The 17,191-nt window shown below is 38.9% G+C and overlaps 1 protein-coding gene and 1 long non-coding RNA gene across 11 annotated transcripts in view; one reads left to right on the top strand and one right to left on the bottom strand.

The window, feature by feature from the left end:
• Window positions 1-5,523, bottom strand: part of LOC132816507 (uncharacterized) — a 40,158-nt gene extending 34,635 nt beyond the window's left edge. The window contains exon 1 of the long non-coding RNA XR_009644808.1: window positions 5,456-5,523. This is a non-coding gene — a long non-coding RNA (uncharacterized LOC132816507). The remainder of the gene's footprint in view (window positions 1-5,455) is intronic.
• Window positions 1-17,191, top strand: part of LOC132816506 (F-box-like/WD repeat-containing protein TBL1X) — a 424,554-nt gene that overhangs the window by 312,987 nt on the left and 94,376 nt on the right. For 7 of the 10 annotated variants that reach the window (XM_060826181.1, XM_060826186.1, XM_060826179.1 and 4 more), the window contains one exon: window positions 14,870-14,976. In XM_060826181.1, coding sequence (XP_060682164.1) covers window positions 14,919-14,976 — 58 coding nt within the window. In that variant the 5' untranslated portion in view covers window positions 14,870-14,918. Of the gene's footprint in view, window positions 1-2,217; window positions 2,320-14,722; window positions 14,741-14,869; window positions 14,977-17,191 lie in introns of those variants that run through there. The other 3 variants (XM_060826180.1, XM_060826187.1, XM_060826189.1) reach the window with 2 other exon arrangements.

The raw sequence follows: 17,191 nt of genomic DNA, 5'->3' as shown, positions 1-17,191 counted from the left end.
TATAATTTTATCACTAGTAACCAGCATTGCAAGGTTTCTGTTTGAGACTAGTGATCTATTTAATTGGAGATATTTTTAATCAAGTAATATTCTACACCAACAATTTATTGTCCGGGTGGCCATAAAAGGAAGATAAAACCAACAACCAAAGGTAATGTTTTCAAGTTTGTTTTTGCAATGCATTTTGAAACTTTTCAAAAGCTTTGAAGAACTATCTTGCCACTCCCCTTTAACAGTGTTGAACCATTTAAATATCACATGCAACGATCTACTTAACTGTTTGTATTCACCATCCAAATCTGAATAATGATGATACATAAGTATGATAAACTGATCCAGAAAATAGAAATCTATTAGTAATCTGTCATTATGGCAAAATTTAACATAATGGAGAGGAAGAAGAGAGATGATTTAGAGAAGTGAAGCAAGACGAATGGAAAATGAATAAGAGTGAGCTAAAGATGCAAAAAGAATGAGGTGGTGGGAAAGGGAAAAACACAGATCAAATGGAAAAGAAAGTGAGATGGTTTGAGAGAATGCATGTAGGATAAACAGTTGCTGAGGGAAAAGAGGCAAAGAGAGTTCAAAAGGAATGTGAAAGTGGAAAGCTCAGAGGAAGTGAATTACAGAGTAACAAGTGAAAAAGAATGTCTCCAGACACTCGAGCATGTAATTAAGTAGAAAACAAAGCAGATCAAGTCAGGTTGCTGGAATTTTGTTCTAAGATTTTTCATGCATTATATTGGAAGATAATGATATTGGTCAAATTATAGCAGTTCTTTAAAACAAAATTGTGTAACATTACCATTGAATTCAAACTGCAGGGAAATCCGTTTTGTAAGATGGCATACACTTATGTTATAGTGCTACTATGTTCATTAGTCTCTCTTCACACTATTTAAGGTGTGAGATTTTGCAAAGTGCAGGACAAAAAACAACTGATGATTATTCATCTTTAATGTTTTGTGAGGGAAAAAATGACGTGCCATAATGTCATGTTATCATTTCTTCAATCTTATTGCTTTTCAGGCTATTAAAGTGTCGTTCGCAAGAACTTACGATACTATACTTCTGACATTGCAAAAATCTTTGCATCTAATTGTAAAGCTTAATGGTTCTTTGCTAACATAAAATTTCTTCTTAAAGCTTGAGAAGTCCAACTCAATACTGTAAGTCTAGAAATCACTTGGTGCAAGAATTATATGAGAAAGGTCTCTTATTTTTGAAATTACATCGTATGGACTAAAATGGACTAAACTGAGAAATAATTCAACTTGATATGAATTCTTTACCTAAGATCTTACTGAAGTATTCCGAGAAATTTTTCAACTTCAAATGTACATTGATAACCAGGGAGTATTTCAGCAACAGTCTGCAATCTAGTTTCTTTTGAAGAAACAGAGCTGGAAACATAGAGCTTTGGAAGGCAAGCCAAGTTCTCTGTAAAGATTCTTAGAGCTAAGAATAGTATTGTATGTTGTTTTTGTCAACATGTTGTTTGACAGACTGAAAATCAGTGAGAGTTAAGTGATCACAACAGAGTATCATGCTAAAATAATCATTTCTCCCCTCACAAGTATTGCAGACGAACCATTTTGCAATTAAATAAACCAGTACTTGTTGCCCTGAAATTTGGAAGGTTTTGCAAAAACTGACACCTTAGTGCTGGGAAGGGAAATACAACATTTAGTATTAACCAAATATACCACAAACAAAAACTTTGTACTGCTGTTTCTTCTTTCTTGTAGTTATTTATACCATTAAACAGTTTTTTTGTGCTGTGTATAAAGTGTACATTTACTTATCAGTAATATAATTTTTGACAATACTAGGGAATTGCATGTATATTAGTTCCTCAGAATGTTGTCTTTAACACTTTATTGGCTCTTTTTGATATATAATTTTTAAATACACCACTGGTTTATTCTGTTCGCTTTATATATAACCTTAGAAGTCCACAATACTAACAAATAGCATTGATATGGAGTGGATTATATTTATTGTATATGACCTGAGTTAGCTACATGCTTATGAAGACAGAACTCAATTATAACAACCTACTACAAGGGATCCTCGATTTATGAACAACTGTGCTTAGCAACACAATCCCATACAAGCATGTAATTTTAAAGATGCAACTTATAAACATTTCGTAAAATTTACTTATTGTATTTTGTCCTGTATTGTGTTCTGATTTGCCTTCATATCGACTTGCAGACTCGAAAAGAATCCGTTTGCAACTGGGGACTGCCTGTGTATAAACCACACGCTTTTGACAATCTGTAATAAAGCCCAGTGATGCAGAAGTAACTTGAAAAGGCAAGTGTAGCAATTGCTTTTGAGGGACTAGAACTGTTCTGCTCTATGCTTCGTGAAAATAACATTGCCTACTTTTTGTTCATTCATTAATGGGATGTTCATGTTGTTGGCATTTATTTCCATCATCAATTGTTCTGGAGAAGATGCTGGTGTGCTACTTTGTTGAACTGCAGTAGTCCTCGGGATATAGGAACACTCATGATACTGTTAGAAAGGAAGTTCCAGGATTTTGGCCCAGCAACAGTGATTGGTGGATAATAAAGTGCCATATTTTGATGGTGACTTAAAATGTATTTACAACCACTGAAACCTTGAAGTTTGTTATAGATATTACTAATGTGTTGTGTTACTTAACAAAATAGTTATTGGAAAAGATAACAAGACCGTGACTATGCTTTATCAGAGCTCATTTCCTCCTCCTGAACCCACTAGTGTAGGTTTTCCACATATTTTCATGGCTTCTAGTCTGATGATTCTATTCTAGTCTGCTTCAAATGAATAACGTATCCTCTGTAGATGCTCCATTCAGCAGGCTGTTAAAATGACTTCCAATTCCTTTCCACATAACAGGATACTAGTTTGCATATAACTATGAAACAATTGGCAAAGTCAATCAGAGTCCTCAATTGTTTGGGCTGAATATGCAAAATTGGACCACTTTGACCGTAATTCCTGGTCTGCCTGATTTCTCTAAGGAACTGGATGTAAAACTCTTTCTCTTTTTCAATTGTCTTTTTGCTTGATCTATCTTAATATTTCCTCCACCCTTTGTTCTTTCTGAGCATCTTAATGGTCTGAACAAATTATAGACAAAAACAAATTAATCCTTCAACTCTGTAAACCACTATATTTGAAAATGTAGGTGAAAAACTGAGCTTTTGTGCAGCTTTAGACATAATGACAAATATTCTTTCTTGTTTCCATGTATATTTTTTAATTTGGTTCCTGGCATGTGTTTGATGCTGGTGAGGCAGTAATTACTACCCATTTCTAGTAGTCTTCTGGGAATTAAGAATCCATTGTGCAGTATTAGATCCAGCTTGAGTAGAGATTGAGGGTTTGCTTACAGAAAGGACTACAATGAATGTGTTGGGTTTATGTGACAATCCAAGAGTTATAGATATGTACAAAATGGAAACTGACTCTTCAGTCCAACTCATCCATGCAATGAGATATCCTATCCTAATCTAGTCCCATTTGCCAGCACTTGACCCATATCCCTCTAAACCCTTCCTATTCATATACCCATCCAGATGTCTTTTGAATGTTGTAATTGTACCAGCCTCTACCACTTCCTCTGGTAGTTCATTCCATGTTTGCATCATCCTCTGCATAAAAACATTGCCCATGAGGTCCCTTTTAAATTTTTCTCTTCTCACCCTAAACCTATGCCCTCTAGTTCTGGACTCCCCCACTGCAGGGAAAAAACCATGTACTCTATGCTACTTTCTCCTCATCCCCACCTTCCTCTCATTTATCTCTCCACCCTGCAGGCACTCTGCTTCTATTCCTGATTAAGGGCTGTTGCCCAAAATGTCGATTTTCCTGCTCCTCGGATGCTGCCTGAACTGCTGTACTTTTCCAGCACCACTCTAATCTAGAATCTGGTTTCCAGCATCTACAGTCCTTGTTTTTACCCAGGGAAAAGACCTTGTCTATTTACCCTTTCCATGTCCCTCATGGTTTTATAAACCTCTATAAAGTCATCCCTCAGCCTCCAACATTCTAGGGGAAAACAGCCCCAGCATATTCAGCCTCTCCCTATATCTCAAATCCTCCAACCCTAACAACATCCCTGTAAATCCTTTCTGAACCCTTTCAAGTTTCACAACATCCTTCCGATAGGAGGGAGACCAAAATTGCACACAGTATTCCAAAAGTAGCCTAACCAATGTCCTAAAACGCTGCAATATGACCTCTCAACTCCTATAACTCAATGTTCTGACCAACTAAGGAAAACATACCAAACGTCACCTCCAGTATCCTATTTCTGTGCGACTCCACTTTCAAGGAACTATGATCCACTTTCAAGGGACTATGAACTTGCACTCCAGGTCTCAGCAACACTCCCCAGGACCTCACCATTAGTTCAGAGGTCTGCTCTGATTTGCCTTTCCAAATATAGCACCTCACATTTATCTAAATTAAACTCCATCTGCCACTCCTCAGCCCATTGGCCCATCTGATCAAGATCCCAATGTACTCTGAGGTAACCTTCTTCACTGTCCACTACACCTCCAATTTTGGTGTCATCTGTAAACTTACTAACTATACCTCCTATGTTCACATTCAAGTCATTTATATAAATGACGAAAAGCAGGGCACCCAGCACCCTTGTGGCATTCAACACACACAGGCCTCTAGTCTGAAGCGCAATTCTCCCCATTTCTGATATTTTTCTAATCAACCTGTTCAGAGATGTATTTACACGCCCCTGGAGTGGGTGGAACTTAAACCCAGGTTTCTCGGTACAGGGGTAGGGTCACTCCCAATGCGGCACATGGACTCTTGTTACAGCCCTTGTTGCAGTCTGTTCAAGATGGCTTACACCTGTGCCCATATCTTGCTGACCTCTGCATTTATAGTCAGAGTCATAGAGATTTACAGCATGGAAACAGACCCTTTGGTCCTGCTTGTCCATGCCGACTAGATATCCCAACCCAATCTAGTCCCACCTGCAAGCACATGGCCCATATCCCTCCAAACCCTTCCTATTCATATCCCCATCCAAATGCCTTTTAAATGTTGCAATTGTGCCAGCCTCCACCACTTCCTCTGACAGCTCATTCCATATCTGTACCACCTTCTGTGTGAAAAAGTTGCCCCTGAGGTCTCTCTTATATCTTTCCTCTCTCACCCTAAACCTATGCCCTCTAGTTCTGAACTCCCCGACAACAGGGAAAAGACTTTGCCTATTTACCCTATCCATGCCGCTCATAATTTTGTAAACCTCTATGAGGTAACCCGTCAGCCTCTGACACTCCAGTGAAAACAGCCCCAGCCTGTTCAGCCTCTCCCTATAGCTCAAATTCAGTTGCCGTGCTCCTTAGAGAAGAAAAAAGGATACATTTTAAATATATCAATAAAAGAAAATGTGAGAGCAAGTTGGAGACATGCACAACGTCAAACTACTTACTGCGGCTTTCAGTGGAGGCAAGGCAAGGGGTGGACAGCCGATTCACCCCTCTTTCCTGCCAAAGATATTTTAGTAGTTCAAATATTTTGATGAGGTTGGCAGCCTCTGATTTAACCTGTTCTACAAGTTTATCTTTAGCCTGTTTGGTTCCCATACTTCAACATAACCTGCTACCTGAAGGAATGCAAGAACAGCTTCAAGGAGGGGGTCGATATCTTCATAACATAGCCTATGTCTTAGCTCCTTAAACTCTGCAACCCCTCATACTAAGATCCCAGGGTTGGGATTTTAACCCCGCACATACTTCTGGAGGCCATGGTATTTGGCTTCCTTTGGTTTATGTTGGTATTCACATAGATTATGAATATAATATAAATACTGAAAGTGTGGAAATTAAACATCATAAAGGAGAGGGCTATATGGAAAGACAATCTCTACCTATAATCACATATTGACTGGAAGAAATGTAGATGCAGAAAGAGGATAACTTTTAATTTGTCTTATCTGTGTGTGTTAACACAGTAAAATTAAAATGTCTAGTATCATTAATATGAGTGTAACTAACTCATGCAGAATTCTGCCTGCTTCAGATGAGAATGAATAGTTCAGTGAACATTGCCTGCAACTATTACCTCAAATTTTTATAAATATTTCTTAAGTGAAATTCTTAGCCCAATTCTCTGCTATTTGGTAATTATTTTGTTTAAAAAATGTTTGACTGGTTAATTTCAACCATGTAAGTAACCGCAGGTTGTAGGTAGTGTTTGCAACAATCAATTATTCATTTATTGACTGAAGATTCACATTTAAAACTTCTGCAATGAGGTTTGTTTTCCTGGGTGTTAGGAACTGAAACTAGGTATAGGTTGTTGGGAGTTTGTGTTATTACATTAACCGCATTGTTACAATGGCTTGCTCTTTCACTAGTGATCAAGGTTAGAAGTATGCTTTTTCTCTTCCAAGAATCCGTAGATTTCAGTACGTAAAGCAGGGTTGTCAAAGCTCATTACAGGCTTATTGTACCTGACTGGGAGTGTTTTATGGGACTCTAACCCTGCACTGATGGTATACAATTCTGTACACCATGTATACTAACACCAACAGGTCAAGTTAGCTTTTAGTACAAATGCAGCTGCTGGCCTTTTTTTTAAGCTATTTATGTTTGTCTTCTATGATTTCTTTTTTGGTCATTAAAATGAATGAGGGAAAATTATGGCCTGGCAAGTGCACAAGTGGAAAACTAGACTGCTGTAAAAAGGGTTTGTGCATTCCATTGGCCTGAGGTTTGGACAATAATGTTTCCTTTCTTTTAGGATTGTAAAATATGCAGAGTATTTAGGACCAGTACCAAAGGAAAGCAACAAATTGATTGTAACTGTTAGAGGCCATTTATGCACCCTACCAGCAGGCCTGTGTGACAGTTGCTTTAGCTGCAAAATAACAAGTCAAGTTGAATGTTTTTCAAATGTTTGATTTTTGATCCTTCAGCTTTCATTTATTTCAGGGTGGATGATCAATGTACATTTTTTTAATGCATGGTGAAGTTGATTATATTCAGCAGTTTAAAATAAAATCATTGTTCTGATGTCCATACAGAAAACTAACTTTGTTTAAAAGCTTTCAGTTAGTCTGTAAGATATGTCACAAGTTTACATTTTAAAATGTTCACAGTAATCAAAACTATTAATTAAACACTGTCAAACCACAGAATTATAAAGACTCTACGTACCCTCAGTCTAACCAAAGCATCTTTCTTCACAGGTATACATTACACAGGCGTTCAGTTTTACTGGAATCAATTCAGAATGATTCTTATTTCCCAAGGGATTGTTTCTGTTCTTTTTTGAGTCTGGTAACTTGCAATAATAGAACTGTCTTTCACAGTGAGGGTTTCTTTGCCCAGAAACACGTCTTTCAGCCCAAGCAAGGTTACTTTTCCAGACTCATTTAACACACTACAAATTTGGACCTTCCAATCCAAGTATGAGCTCCCTCCACATTCCTGCATGGCAAACTATAGAACTATGTTTGATGTCTTATGAATCCATCTTTCCAGGATCCCAGCAGAGTCCCAACTGTGGTATGCATTGATATTCTGGGAAAGCTTGTCATCTCATTTTTAAAACAACTCATCTGTGTCCATCCCTATGACAATGTGAATTATGTGGTTCATGCATCTAGGTAGAAATGCTAATTAGCTCTTCTTGAAACCTGAAGTTTATTTCATCTTGGAACTGAATAGACTTTTCAGCATAACTGTTTCCAGTCCAACATTCCATCATGGAAATCGATCAATTAATTCATTTACAGATCAACCATTATTGAATGGTGAAACAGGTCCAAGGAGCTAAATACTCCTCTCCATTTTCAATATTTCTTTGTTTTTCTTAGGAACAGTAGTTCTGCTACCATTTGCCTGCCCTATTTTTATAATTCCTTTATTTCCTTTTCATTCAACAACAATAGAAGAGGAATTCCAACCATTCTTAAATGTTAGTATGATCTTCATTTCATCTCTAACTTCTGTAGTCCGTTCAAAGAAAAATTTTTTCTCCCAGACTCTGCCTTAAATTTCTTGTTTTTAATTTTATATTCATGTCCCTTTAATATGAATTATTAATGCTGCCAGTAGTTTATTTCCACATAATCTATCCCACCTTTTGTCATTCAAACTTGCTATCTCTCCCAAGAAAACAGTTTAAACTGTTCATGCAAAGTAATTGCATATAGAAGGAGTATGACAGAGCATGCTCTCAAAAGTAATATTTATGAAGTTCCCACCATAAACTAGAAGACTCAAAAATAATTATTCAACAGTTTATTATTTTAATTACTATATTTCTAACAGATGAAGGAATAAAAGCAGCATATTCAACTGATGCTTAAACTGGAAAGTAGAGTAAGTTGTGCGGATGGGGGTAGAAGCTTTATTTTATTCAAAAGGGCACTGATTAAATAAGGAAGCAGAACTGTTATAAAATCAATTTCATTGTTGGAAGGTGTGAAGTCATCCACTTTGAATCTGAGAAAAACAAATCTGAATGTTTTAATGGTGAAGAACTAGACCAGTGAAGATTAAAGAACCATGTTTTGGTATCCATGTAAACATGTTACAATGTGCATAGATACAAAAAAAGATCAATTGTGCATTGTCTTGGTCACACCCCATTTGACATAGGCTTTTGGGTATTGCTTCTCAGGAAGGATATATTGATATTTGAGGAGATTATGTAGTGTTAAATTATGAAGGTTGTTTGAGTGTGGTTTGTGTACACTTAATGTTTGTAAGTAATCTGGTTGAGGTATATAAAATGAGGCATTCATTAGGATAGAAAAAGGATGTCTTCTGGTCTGGAATCTTAAGGCTTAGAACCAAGTCAGATAGGAGTAAACTCAGGAAACAATTTTCACATGAAGGATAGTGAACATCTGCACCTTTCAGCCTCAAAAGATCCATAGATTTAGTTAGTCTCTGGAAGGTACGGTAGAATAGTGCCAATGGGTTAGTAATCTAGAGGCTTTGGCGAATGCCCTGGAGACAGGGAGATTCAGATTTTACCCTGACAGTTGATGGAATTTGAATTCAGTTAATAAACCTGGAACATAAAATAATCTCACTAATGGTGGCCATGAAGCTAGCTTTGGAAAAACCCATCCATATCACCAATGTCCTTCCTTTAAGGAATTAAATCTTCCAGCCTTGATTGCACTGGCCTATATGTAACTCCAAACCACTGTATCTAAAATGACCTCACAGCAACCACTTAATTCAGTTATAGATGGACAATAAAAATATTACCATGGTTTATGGAAAGATGGAATGTAAATGAAGGTGAAGCATAGATTAGCCAAGATTAATTTGAATGATGGATCAGAGGGACTGAATGCCTTTTTATGTGACTGAGAAGCTATAGTCATTCTTCTAGCATCAGTTTTATTTTGGTACATTAAAGCACATTGAAATATTTTTTACAGTGTAGGAATACTGTACATCAAGTCCAGTAATGACTGATTCCTAAAATATTCTTGCACTGAGCCAGTCTTTTTTTTCATGATTATGTGAATGGTATACACTGGCACGATAGTTGCTCTTTGGAAAAAATTGTTAACAAAGTGATGTTGGAGAGGATAAGAGTTGGTTTAGTTTTAAATAATTATAGTTGACAGGGGAAGTTTGAAACTTTTTGTGCATTTTTTCTGGAGTAGTGTTGTAGTGCAAGCAAATTTTAAAGATGGCATTGTACACCTCAAAACTGTGTGAATATAAGCATTTAAGATTAATACAACATAGAGCATTGCAGTGCTGTACAGGCCCTTCGGCCCTCGATGTTGCATCAACCTGTCATACCAATCTGAAGCCCATCTAACCTACACTATTCCATGTACGCCCATATGCTTGTCCAATGACGACTTAAATGCACTTAAAGTTGGCAAATCTACTACCATTTCAGGCAAAGCATTCCATACCCTTACTACTCTCTGAGTAAAGAAACTACCTCTGACATCTGTCCTATATCTACCACCCCTCAACTTAAAGCTATGCCCCCTCATGCTCGCCATCACCATACTTGGGAAAAGGCTCTCCCTGTCCACCCTATCTAACCCTCTGATTATCTTAGATGTCTCTATTAAGTCACCTCTCAACCTTCTTCTTTCCAACGAAAACAGCCTCAAGTCCCTCAGCCTTTCCTCGTAAGACCTTCCCTCCATACAAGGCAACATCCTAGTAAAATCTCCTTTGCACCCTTTCCAAAGCTTCCACATCCTCCTCATAATGCAGTGACCAGAACTGTACACAATACTCCAAGTGCAGCCGCATCAGAGTTTTGTACAGCTGTAGCATAACCTCAAGGTTCCGGAACTCGATCCCTCTATTAATAAAAGCTAAAACACTGTATGCCTTCTTAACAACCCTGTCAACCTGGGTGCAGGAGTAACACCTGTTGCACATACTTGTTCTTTAGTATGTGACCAAGTTTGCATTAAAGAATTTACCGTATTGTCTAGAGGTTACTGCTGCCCATAATTGTCATGAATTTCAAGTGGAAATGTTACTCACTTGATCCTTACCTTTTCAAATGAAAGTTTTCAAAGATAGAAGAATCATGTAACAGCACATAAGATACCTGAACAGTTTGAAGGTAAGGATGAAGAAATGGTGATATGAGAATTCCATGACTGAACAATCAGACGTGGGCTTTGGTGTACATAGAATGAACAAACCTAAAATGGTGATGGAGAACTCTGTTAGAAAGGAGATGCAAGTTTCGTAGAATTCCTCCAGTGTAGAAACAGGTCATTTGGCCCAACAAATCCAAACCAACACTCCGAAGAGTAACCCACCCAGACCCATAACCCTATCATATTCCTCTACATTTATCCCTAATGCACATAACCTACACATCTTTGGATTGACGGACGAAACTGGAGCACCCGGAGGAAACCCACGCAGACAGGGAAAATATGCAAACTCTGCACAGAAAGACACCCGAGACTGGAATTGAACCTGGTTCCCTGGCACTTGAGGCAGCAAGTGCTAACCACTGAGCCACCATTTCAATTGATTTAAGATACAAATTCAGAATCTATTTCAAGTCATTGCCCCCAGATAATTAAAGATTTTATCAACTTGCCGAACTTCAATCAGGCAGAGATACAAAAGGTTGACATCTCAGGTCAGGCACTAAATTGTGGGTGTGAGGCTTTGTTCAGAATCTGTCTCCGAATTTTAAATCAGGCTCGTCTTGATCTGAAAGCAGGAATTTATAAAATACCACATTGACTGACTGCGACTGTAAGTTGTGTTTTTTGAACAAAATAGAATATTTCTGTAAATAAACAAACATCTCAGATGAAATGATTCACCCCCTATAGATTTATATATATGTATGTGCATGCGTTTGAGAGTGTGTTTGCATGTGTGTGTGTGTAATAAATGTTCCAAAACTGTACAAACTAATTAAGGTAGAGAGGTTATAACAATTTATCAAGGTGATGCTGTTAAAACAGAATTAAAAATCACACAACACCAGGTTATAGTCCAACAGGTTTAATTGGAAGCACACTAGCTTTCGGAGCGATGCTCCTTCATCAGGTGACAGTGGAGGGCTCAATCCTAACACAGAATTTATAGCAAAAATTTACAATGTGATGTAACTGAAATTATATATTGAAAAATTGATTGCCTGTTAAGCATTTCATCTGTTAGAATACAGTGATAGTTTCACTTCTTTCATGTGTAAATCACAAAATCTTTTTTTATAAAAGTTGCATTCTCGAGTTAGCTGTTAACGATGGTGATAGCTAGACACTATGTTGAAGGTTCTGGATTAGTGGTGCTGGAAGAGCACAGCAGTTCAGGCAGCGTCCAAGGACCAGCAAAATCGACGTTTCAGGCAAAAGTTATTCCTGATGAAGGGCTTTTGCCCGAAAAGTTGATTCCAGCACCACTAATCCAGAATCTGGTTTCCAGCATCCTCAGCCATTGATTTTACCAATATGTTGAAGGTGTTGGCCCCCTGTGTTCTCTGTCTATGCCATGATGTTTAGGTTGACTCTAACCTATAAAGTGAGATAACGGAGTTTCACATAAATTCATGCAGTTTTTGAGCAAAGTACAATGTAACTCTGCAAATACAAATTCACCGCACAAAATATGTGTGTGCATGTGGATCTTTGTCTGTCTGTGTGTGTGTGTTTGTCTGGGTTGGGGGTTGTGAGTGTGAGAAAGTGTATGTGTGTGCGTAGTAAGTGCAGAGCATCTTAAGTCTGTGAGGGGGTGCATGTGAAAGTGTGGGAGTGTGTGTGTCTGTAAGAGTGTGTGTGGGTGTCTGTGTGCGTGTCTGTGTATATGTGTGTGTGTGTATGTCTGTGTGTAGGAGTATCTGTGTGTGTGTGTATAGTGCAATGGTGGTCACCTGTAATGTGACATGAACCCAAGGTCCCGGTTGAGGGCCTCCCTATGGGTACCGAATTTAGCTATCAGCCTCTGCTCAGCCACTTTTCTCTCCTGCCTGTCCCGAAGTCCACCTTGGAGGATGGTCACCCGAAGGTCCGAGGCTGAATGTCTTGGACCACTGAAGAGTTCCCCAATTGGGAGAGGACCCTTCTGTCTGTTGATTGTTATGCGGTCACTTTCTCACACACACAACCCCAACCCAGACAGACAAACACAAAAACAAACACACACAAACACCCACATGCACACATATATTTTGTGAGGTGAATTTGTACTTGGAGGGTTACATTGTATTTTCCTCAAAAACTGCATGCATTCACGTAGAACTCTGAGCTCAAAAACTGCATGAATTTATGTAAAACTCCATTACCTTACTTTTTAGATTAGAGTCAATCTAAACATGGCATAGACAGAGAACACAGGGGGCCAACACCTTCAACATATTATCTAGCTATCACCATTGTTAACAGCTAACCCGAGAATACAACTTTTTTAAAAAAAGGTTTTGTGATTTACACATGAAAGAAGTGAAACTATCACTGTGCTCTAACAGATGAAAGGCTTAACAGACAACCAATTTTTCAATGTATAATTTCAGTTACATCACAATGTAAATTTTTTGCTATAAATTCTGTGTTAGGATTGAGTCTGATGAAGGAGCATTACTCCGAAAGCTAGTGTGCTTCCAATTAAACCTGCTGGACTATAACCTGGTGTTGTGTGATTTTTAACTTTGTACACCCCAGTCCAACACCGGCATCTCCAAATCATGACTGTTAAAACAGGACAGTAAGGAAGATTTTACAGGTACAGGACAGTATGATGGGGCCACCTGTAGTGCGACATGAACGGTTGAGGCTGTCTTCATGGATGTGGAATTTAGCTATCCGTCTCTGCGGATCTTGAAGTCCACCTTGGAAGACATTTACCCACAAATCGGAGGCTGAATGCCCTCAATTGCTGAAGTGTTCCCTGACTGGCAGGGGACATGCCTGTCTGGCGATGGTTACGTACTATCCATCCATCCATCCATCCATCCATCTTCGTAGTGTCTGCATGGTCTTGCCAATATACTAAGCATTGAGACATCCTCGCCGGCAGCATATGAGGTAGACAACATTGGCCATTTCACATGCCAAGTGTGTGGTGAGTGGTGTTCTCACATGATGGTAGTTTCCATGTCGATGATCTGACATTTCTTGCAGCGGTTGCCATAGCAGGCTGATGTGGTGTTGTGATCGTTGTTGTCCTGAAGGCTGGGTAGTTTGCTGCGAGCGATGGTCTGTTTAAGATTTGGTGGTTGTTTGAAGACAAAAAGTGGAGGCATACGGAAGACCGTGGTGAGATGCTCACAGTCATCGATGATATGTTGAAGGCCACAAAGAATTGTCATAGTTTCTGTGCTCCAGGGAAATTCTGGGCACTGAAGGGTACTCTATCAGTTGTTTCCTGTGGCTGTCGTCTGAGGCGGTCATTGCAGATTTTCACTGTGGCATGTCAGAACAAGCCCTCAATGAGTTGAGCATCATATCCTGTTCTTACGTGGGCATCCTTCAACGCCTTCAGGTGTCTGTTGTGTTCCTCCTCATCAGCCCAGATAAAGTGTGTCCATAGGGGATGTTTAGGGTGGAAGCTAGAGACGTGCAGCATTGTGAGGTTATCCATGGGCACTATACTGCAATCCACAGATGACAAGCACAACCAGTAGAGTACCCTGCATCGTGTGCCCCCTTGCATTGCACCTGATGAGGGAGCCTTGCTCTGTCAGCTTGGGATTTCAAATAAACCTGTTGGACTGTAACCTGATGTTGTGTGATTTTTAACCTGTCCAATACCAGCACCTCCACATCAGAACTTTGGTGAAGCTGGTGGATACATGCTGGGTTTTTTTTCACTTGGGACTTAATGTTCCTTATGATACTGAACCAACAACCCAAAGGACCAGCATTCACATTTCACCATGGCAAACTATCAAGTTGAATTCACTAAATCAGAGGGTTCGCAACGGAAAGGTGAACTTAAAAGCTTCGAATTTGCTTGTAAATTGGGTCACTAATACCTTTCAAGGAAAAGCTGTTGCCAGCCCAATCAGTCTGTCCTACACACAACTGCAGTTCTATACATGCACAGTTGACTATTACATTTCTTCAAGGTCACTTAGTTGTAAACTATCAATACAAAATTTGTAGATTTGCTGCCATGTGATGATGAAATGCACTCATGCCCAGGAACTTGAAAAGTTGCCCCTATGTTTATGATCGCCTCTTTGATTTCCAAAGCAAAACAAAATATCTTTTTCTGATATCCTAATATTCAAAAGACTTTGGGTAAAGAATTAACATAAGTCAATATAATTGTTTGAACGTGCTATTATTTTATAATCAATGGAGTTAATTGTCACCTAAACCTTTGAGAAATAATTAATTTAGCATTTTGTTTTTGTCCTTATCCAACAGGCCATAGACTTCAGTGCTGATAAACCTCATAATTTGAGGTGAGGCTAAGATGAGCATAACTAGTGACGAAGTAAACTTCCTGGTTTATCGATATCTCCAAGAATCGGGTAAGAATGTTAATATGCATCACAAAAGCATAAAGCGGTTGATTTGTGTGGATTGTTTAAGCTATATACCCTTTATAATTAAGTTGGGATGTTTTGTTATGAAGCCAGTAACTCCGATCTCTATAGTTCAGTTTTTAATGAAGTGTTGGTGGATTTATTGGAAAATTGAGGTTCACATGCCTTCCTCTTGTACTTTAGCTCTATCTATGGACTAAACATATGCAGACAAGCCCTTAGAACTGGAGGGCATTCACATGTAATGTAGGTGGCTGTGTCTGGGTGGGAATTGTACAGTAAGAGCTTTATTCCACGTACTTTGGCATAAAGTTTTGCAGACTTTACATATTTATAGTTAAAAAGAATTTAGTATTTGGGGTTTTACCATATTAACCACAAAATTGATTGATATGCTCAAAGGTTTCTTCATCACAATTGTCAGCTCACAACCTCACTTTGTCTGATCGATATTTTGCCCTCAACATTGATTTATGAAGTTAATTGGGGAGGCCAGACAGTCTCTGAAGTTTTGATTTCTCATTGCTGTTGGGCCAACAGTACTGACAACAAATGAGCAGCTTTAAGAAGTAGAGTATTAACAAAACAAAATGTTCAAATTAATTACTGGGCTCACATATATTGAAGCACTGTAAATTTATGTTACAATAAGACGTGCAGGCTTCACTAAGCAAGTTTTGGTTACTTGCATTCCACTGGTCATTAAATGTGTTGCAATTTTGCGTATTTTTAATACAAATAAATGTTTCTTATCAATCCACAAAATATATTGGGGAGGAAGTGAATCAAGGTTGTTGCATGTACTGGAATGATAACAGGGATGTTGATATATTTGTGGAAAACTAGATTTTTCTTCCCAGTATTGAGTTTTTAAAAATATGTACTCTAATTGTATTCTGCAATCAGCAGCTATAAGTGGTTGACTGGCAGGGTTACACAATGGAGATGGCTTCATCTGTACCCACTCAAAGGAAGCTGAGCACGTGGACAGTTAGAATTTACCAGGTTTGTTACTTGCTCTGGAGTAGCTGAGAAATGGCCATTCCAAAGTTTAATTTACTCTGTTGAGTAGATAAAGAGTCCTCGATGGTTAGCACTGCTGCTCATGGTGCCAGGGACCCGGATTTGATTTCAGCCCCTCAGGTGACTGCCTGTGTGGAGTTTGCACGTTCTCCCCATGTCTGCGTGGGTTTCCTCCGGGTGCTCCAGTCCAAAGATGTGCAGGTGAGGTGAATTGGCTGTGCTAAATTGCCCATAGTGTTCAGGGATATGTGGATTAAGTGCATTGCTCAGGGGTAAATATAGAGTAGGGGAATGGGCCTGGGTGGGTTACTCTTTGGAGGGTCGGTGTGGACTTGTTTGGCCGAAGGGCCTGTTTCCATACTGTAGGGATTCTGATTCTGATTTGTCAAGTCAAGAGTAGCTTTATTTGTCATTACTACCATTTACAACTGATACAGTAAAAAAAAAGACAGCATTCCTCTAGGACCAAGGTGCTACATGGACAGCACAAAACTATTTGATCATATGCAAGGCAGCACAAAGTGCATGAGAAGTGCAAATCACACAAGACAGCGCAATAATTCCTGACATGTCAAGACAATAGGCACAGTGATGTACAATTACAGTTTAATAAAATAATGATAATTATTAAAACATTGTTCTATCAGCAATTCAAAGTCATGCAAAGAGTTTCAAATAGAATAGAGTCTGATCTTACAGTGTTAAAGAGCCTGATAACCCAGGAGAAGAAATTGTTGCACAGTCTGGCTGTGAGAGACTGAATGCTCCAGTATCTTCTGCCAGATGGCAGGAAGGAGAGTTTAAGTGAGGGGTATGTCGGATCTTCCATAATGCTCTTAGCTTTTCGGATGCAGTGTGTGGTGTAAATGTCTGTAATGGAAGGAAGAGAGATCCTGATGACCCTCTCTGCTGTCCTCACTATCAGTTGTAGGGTCTTATAATCCAAGACAATGCACCAGCTCAGGGTACTCTCAATGAACCTTCTGTAGAATGTGGTGAGAGTGGGGTGGAAGGTGGGTTTTCTTCAACCTACTCAGAAAGAAGAGACTCTGCTGAGCTTTCTTGGCTATGGAACTGGTGTTGAGGGTCCAGGTAAGATTCCCTGCCAGGTGGATGCCAAGAAATTTGGTCATTTGGTGCTCTTCACAATCTCCACAGGGGAGCTGTCAATGTCCAG

Source organism: Hemiscyllium ocellatum, chromosome 6 (assembly GCF_020745735.1).
Source record: "Hemiscyllium ocellatum isolate sHemOce1 chromosome 6, sHemOce1.pat.X.cur, whole genome shotgun sequence".
NCBI lineage: Eukaryota > Metazoa > Chordata > Chondrichthyes > Orectolobiformes > Hemiscylliidae > Hemiscyllium > Hemiscyllium ocellatum.
This window is presented reverse-complemented; position numbering and strand designations above follow the sequence as displayed.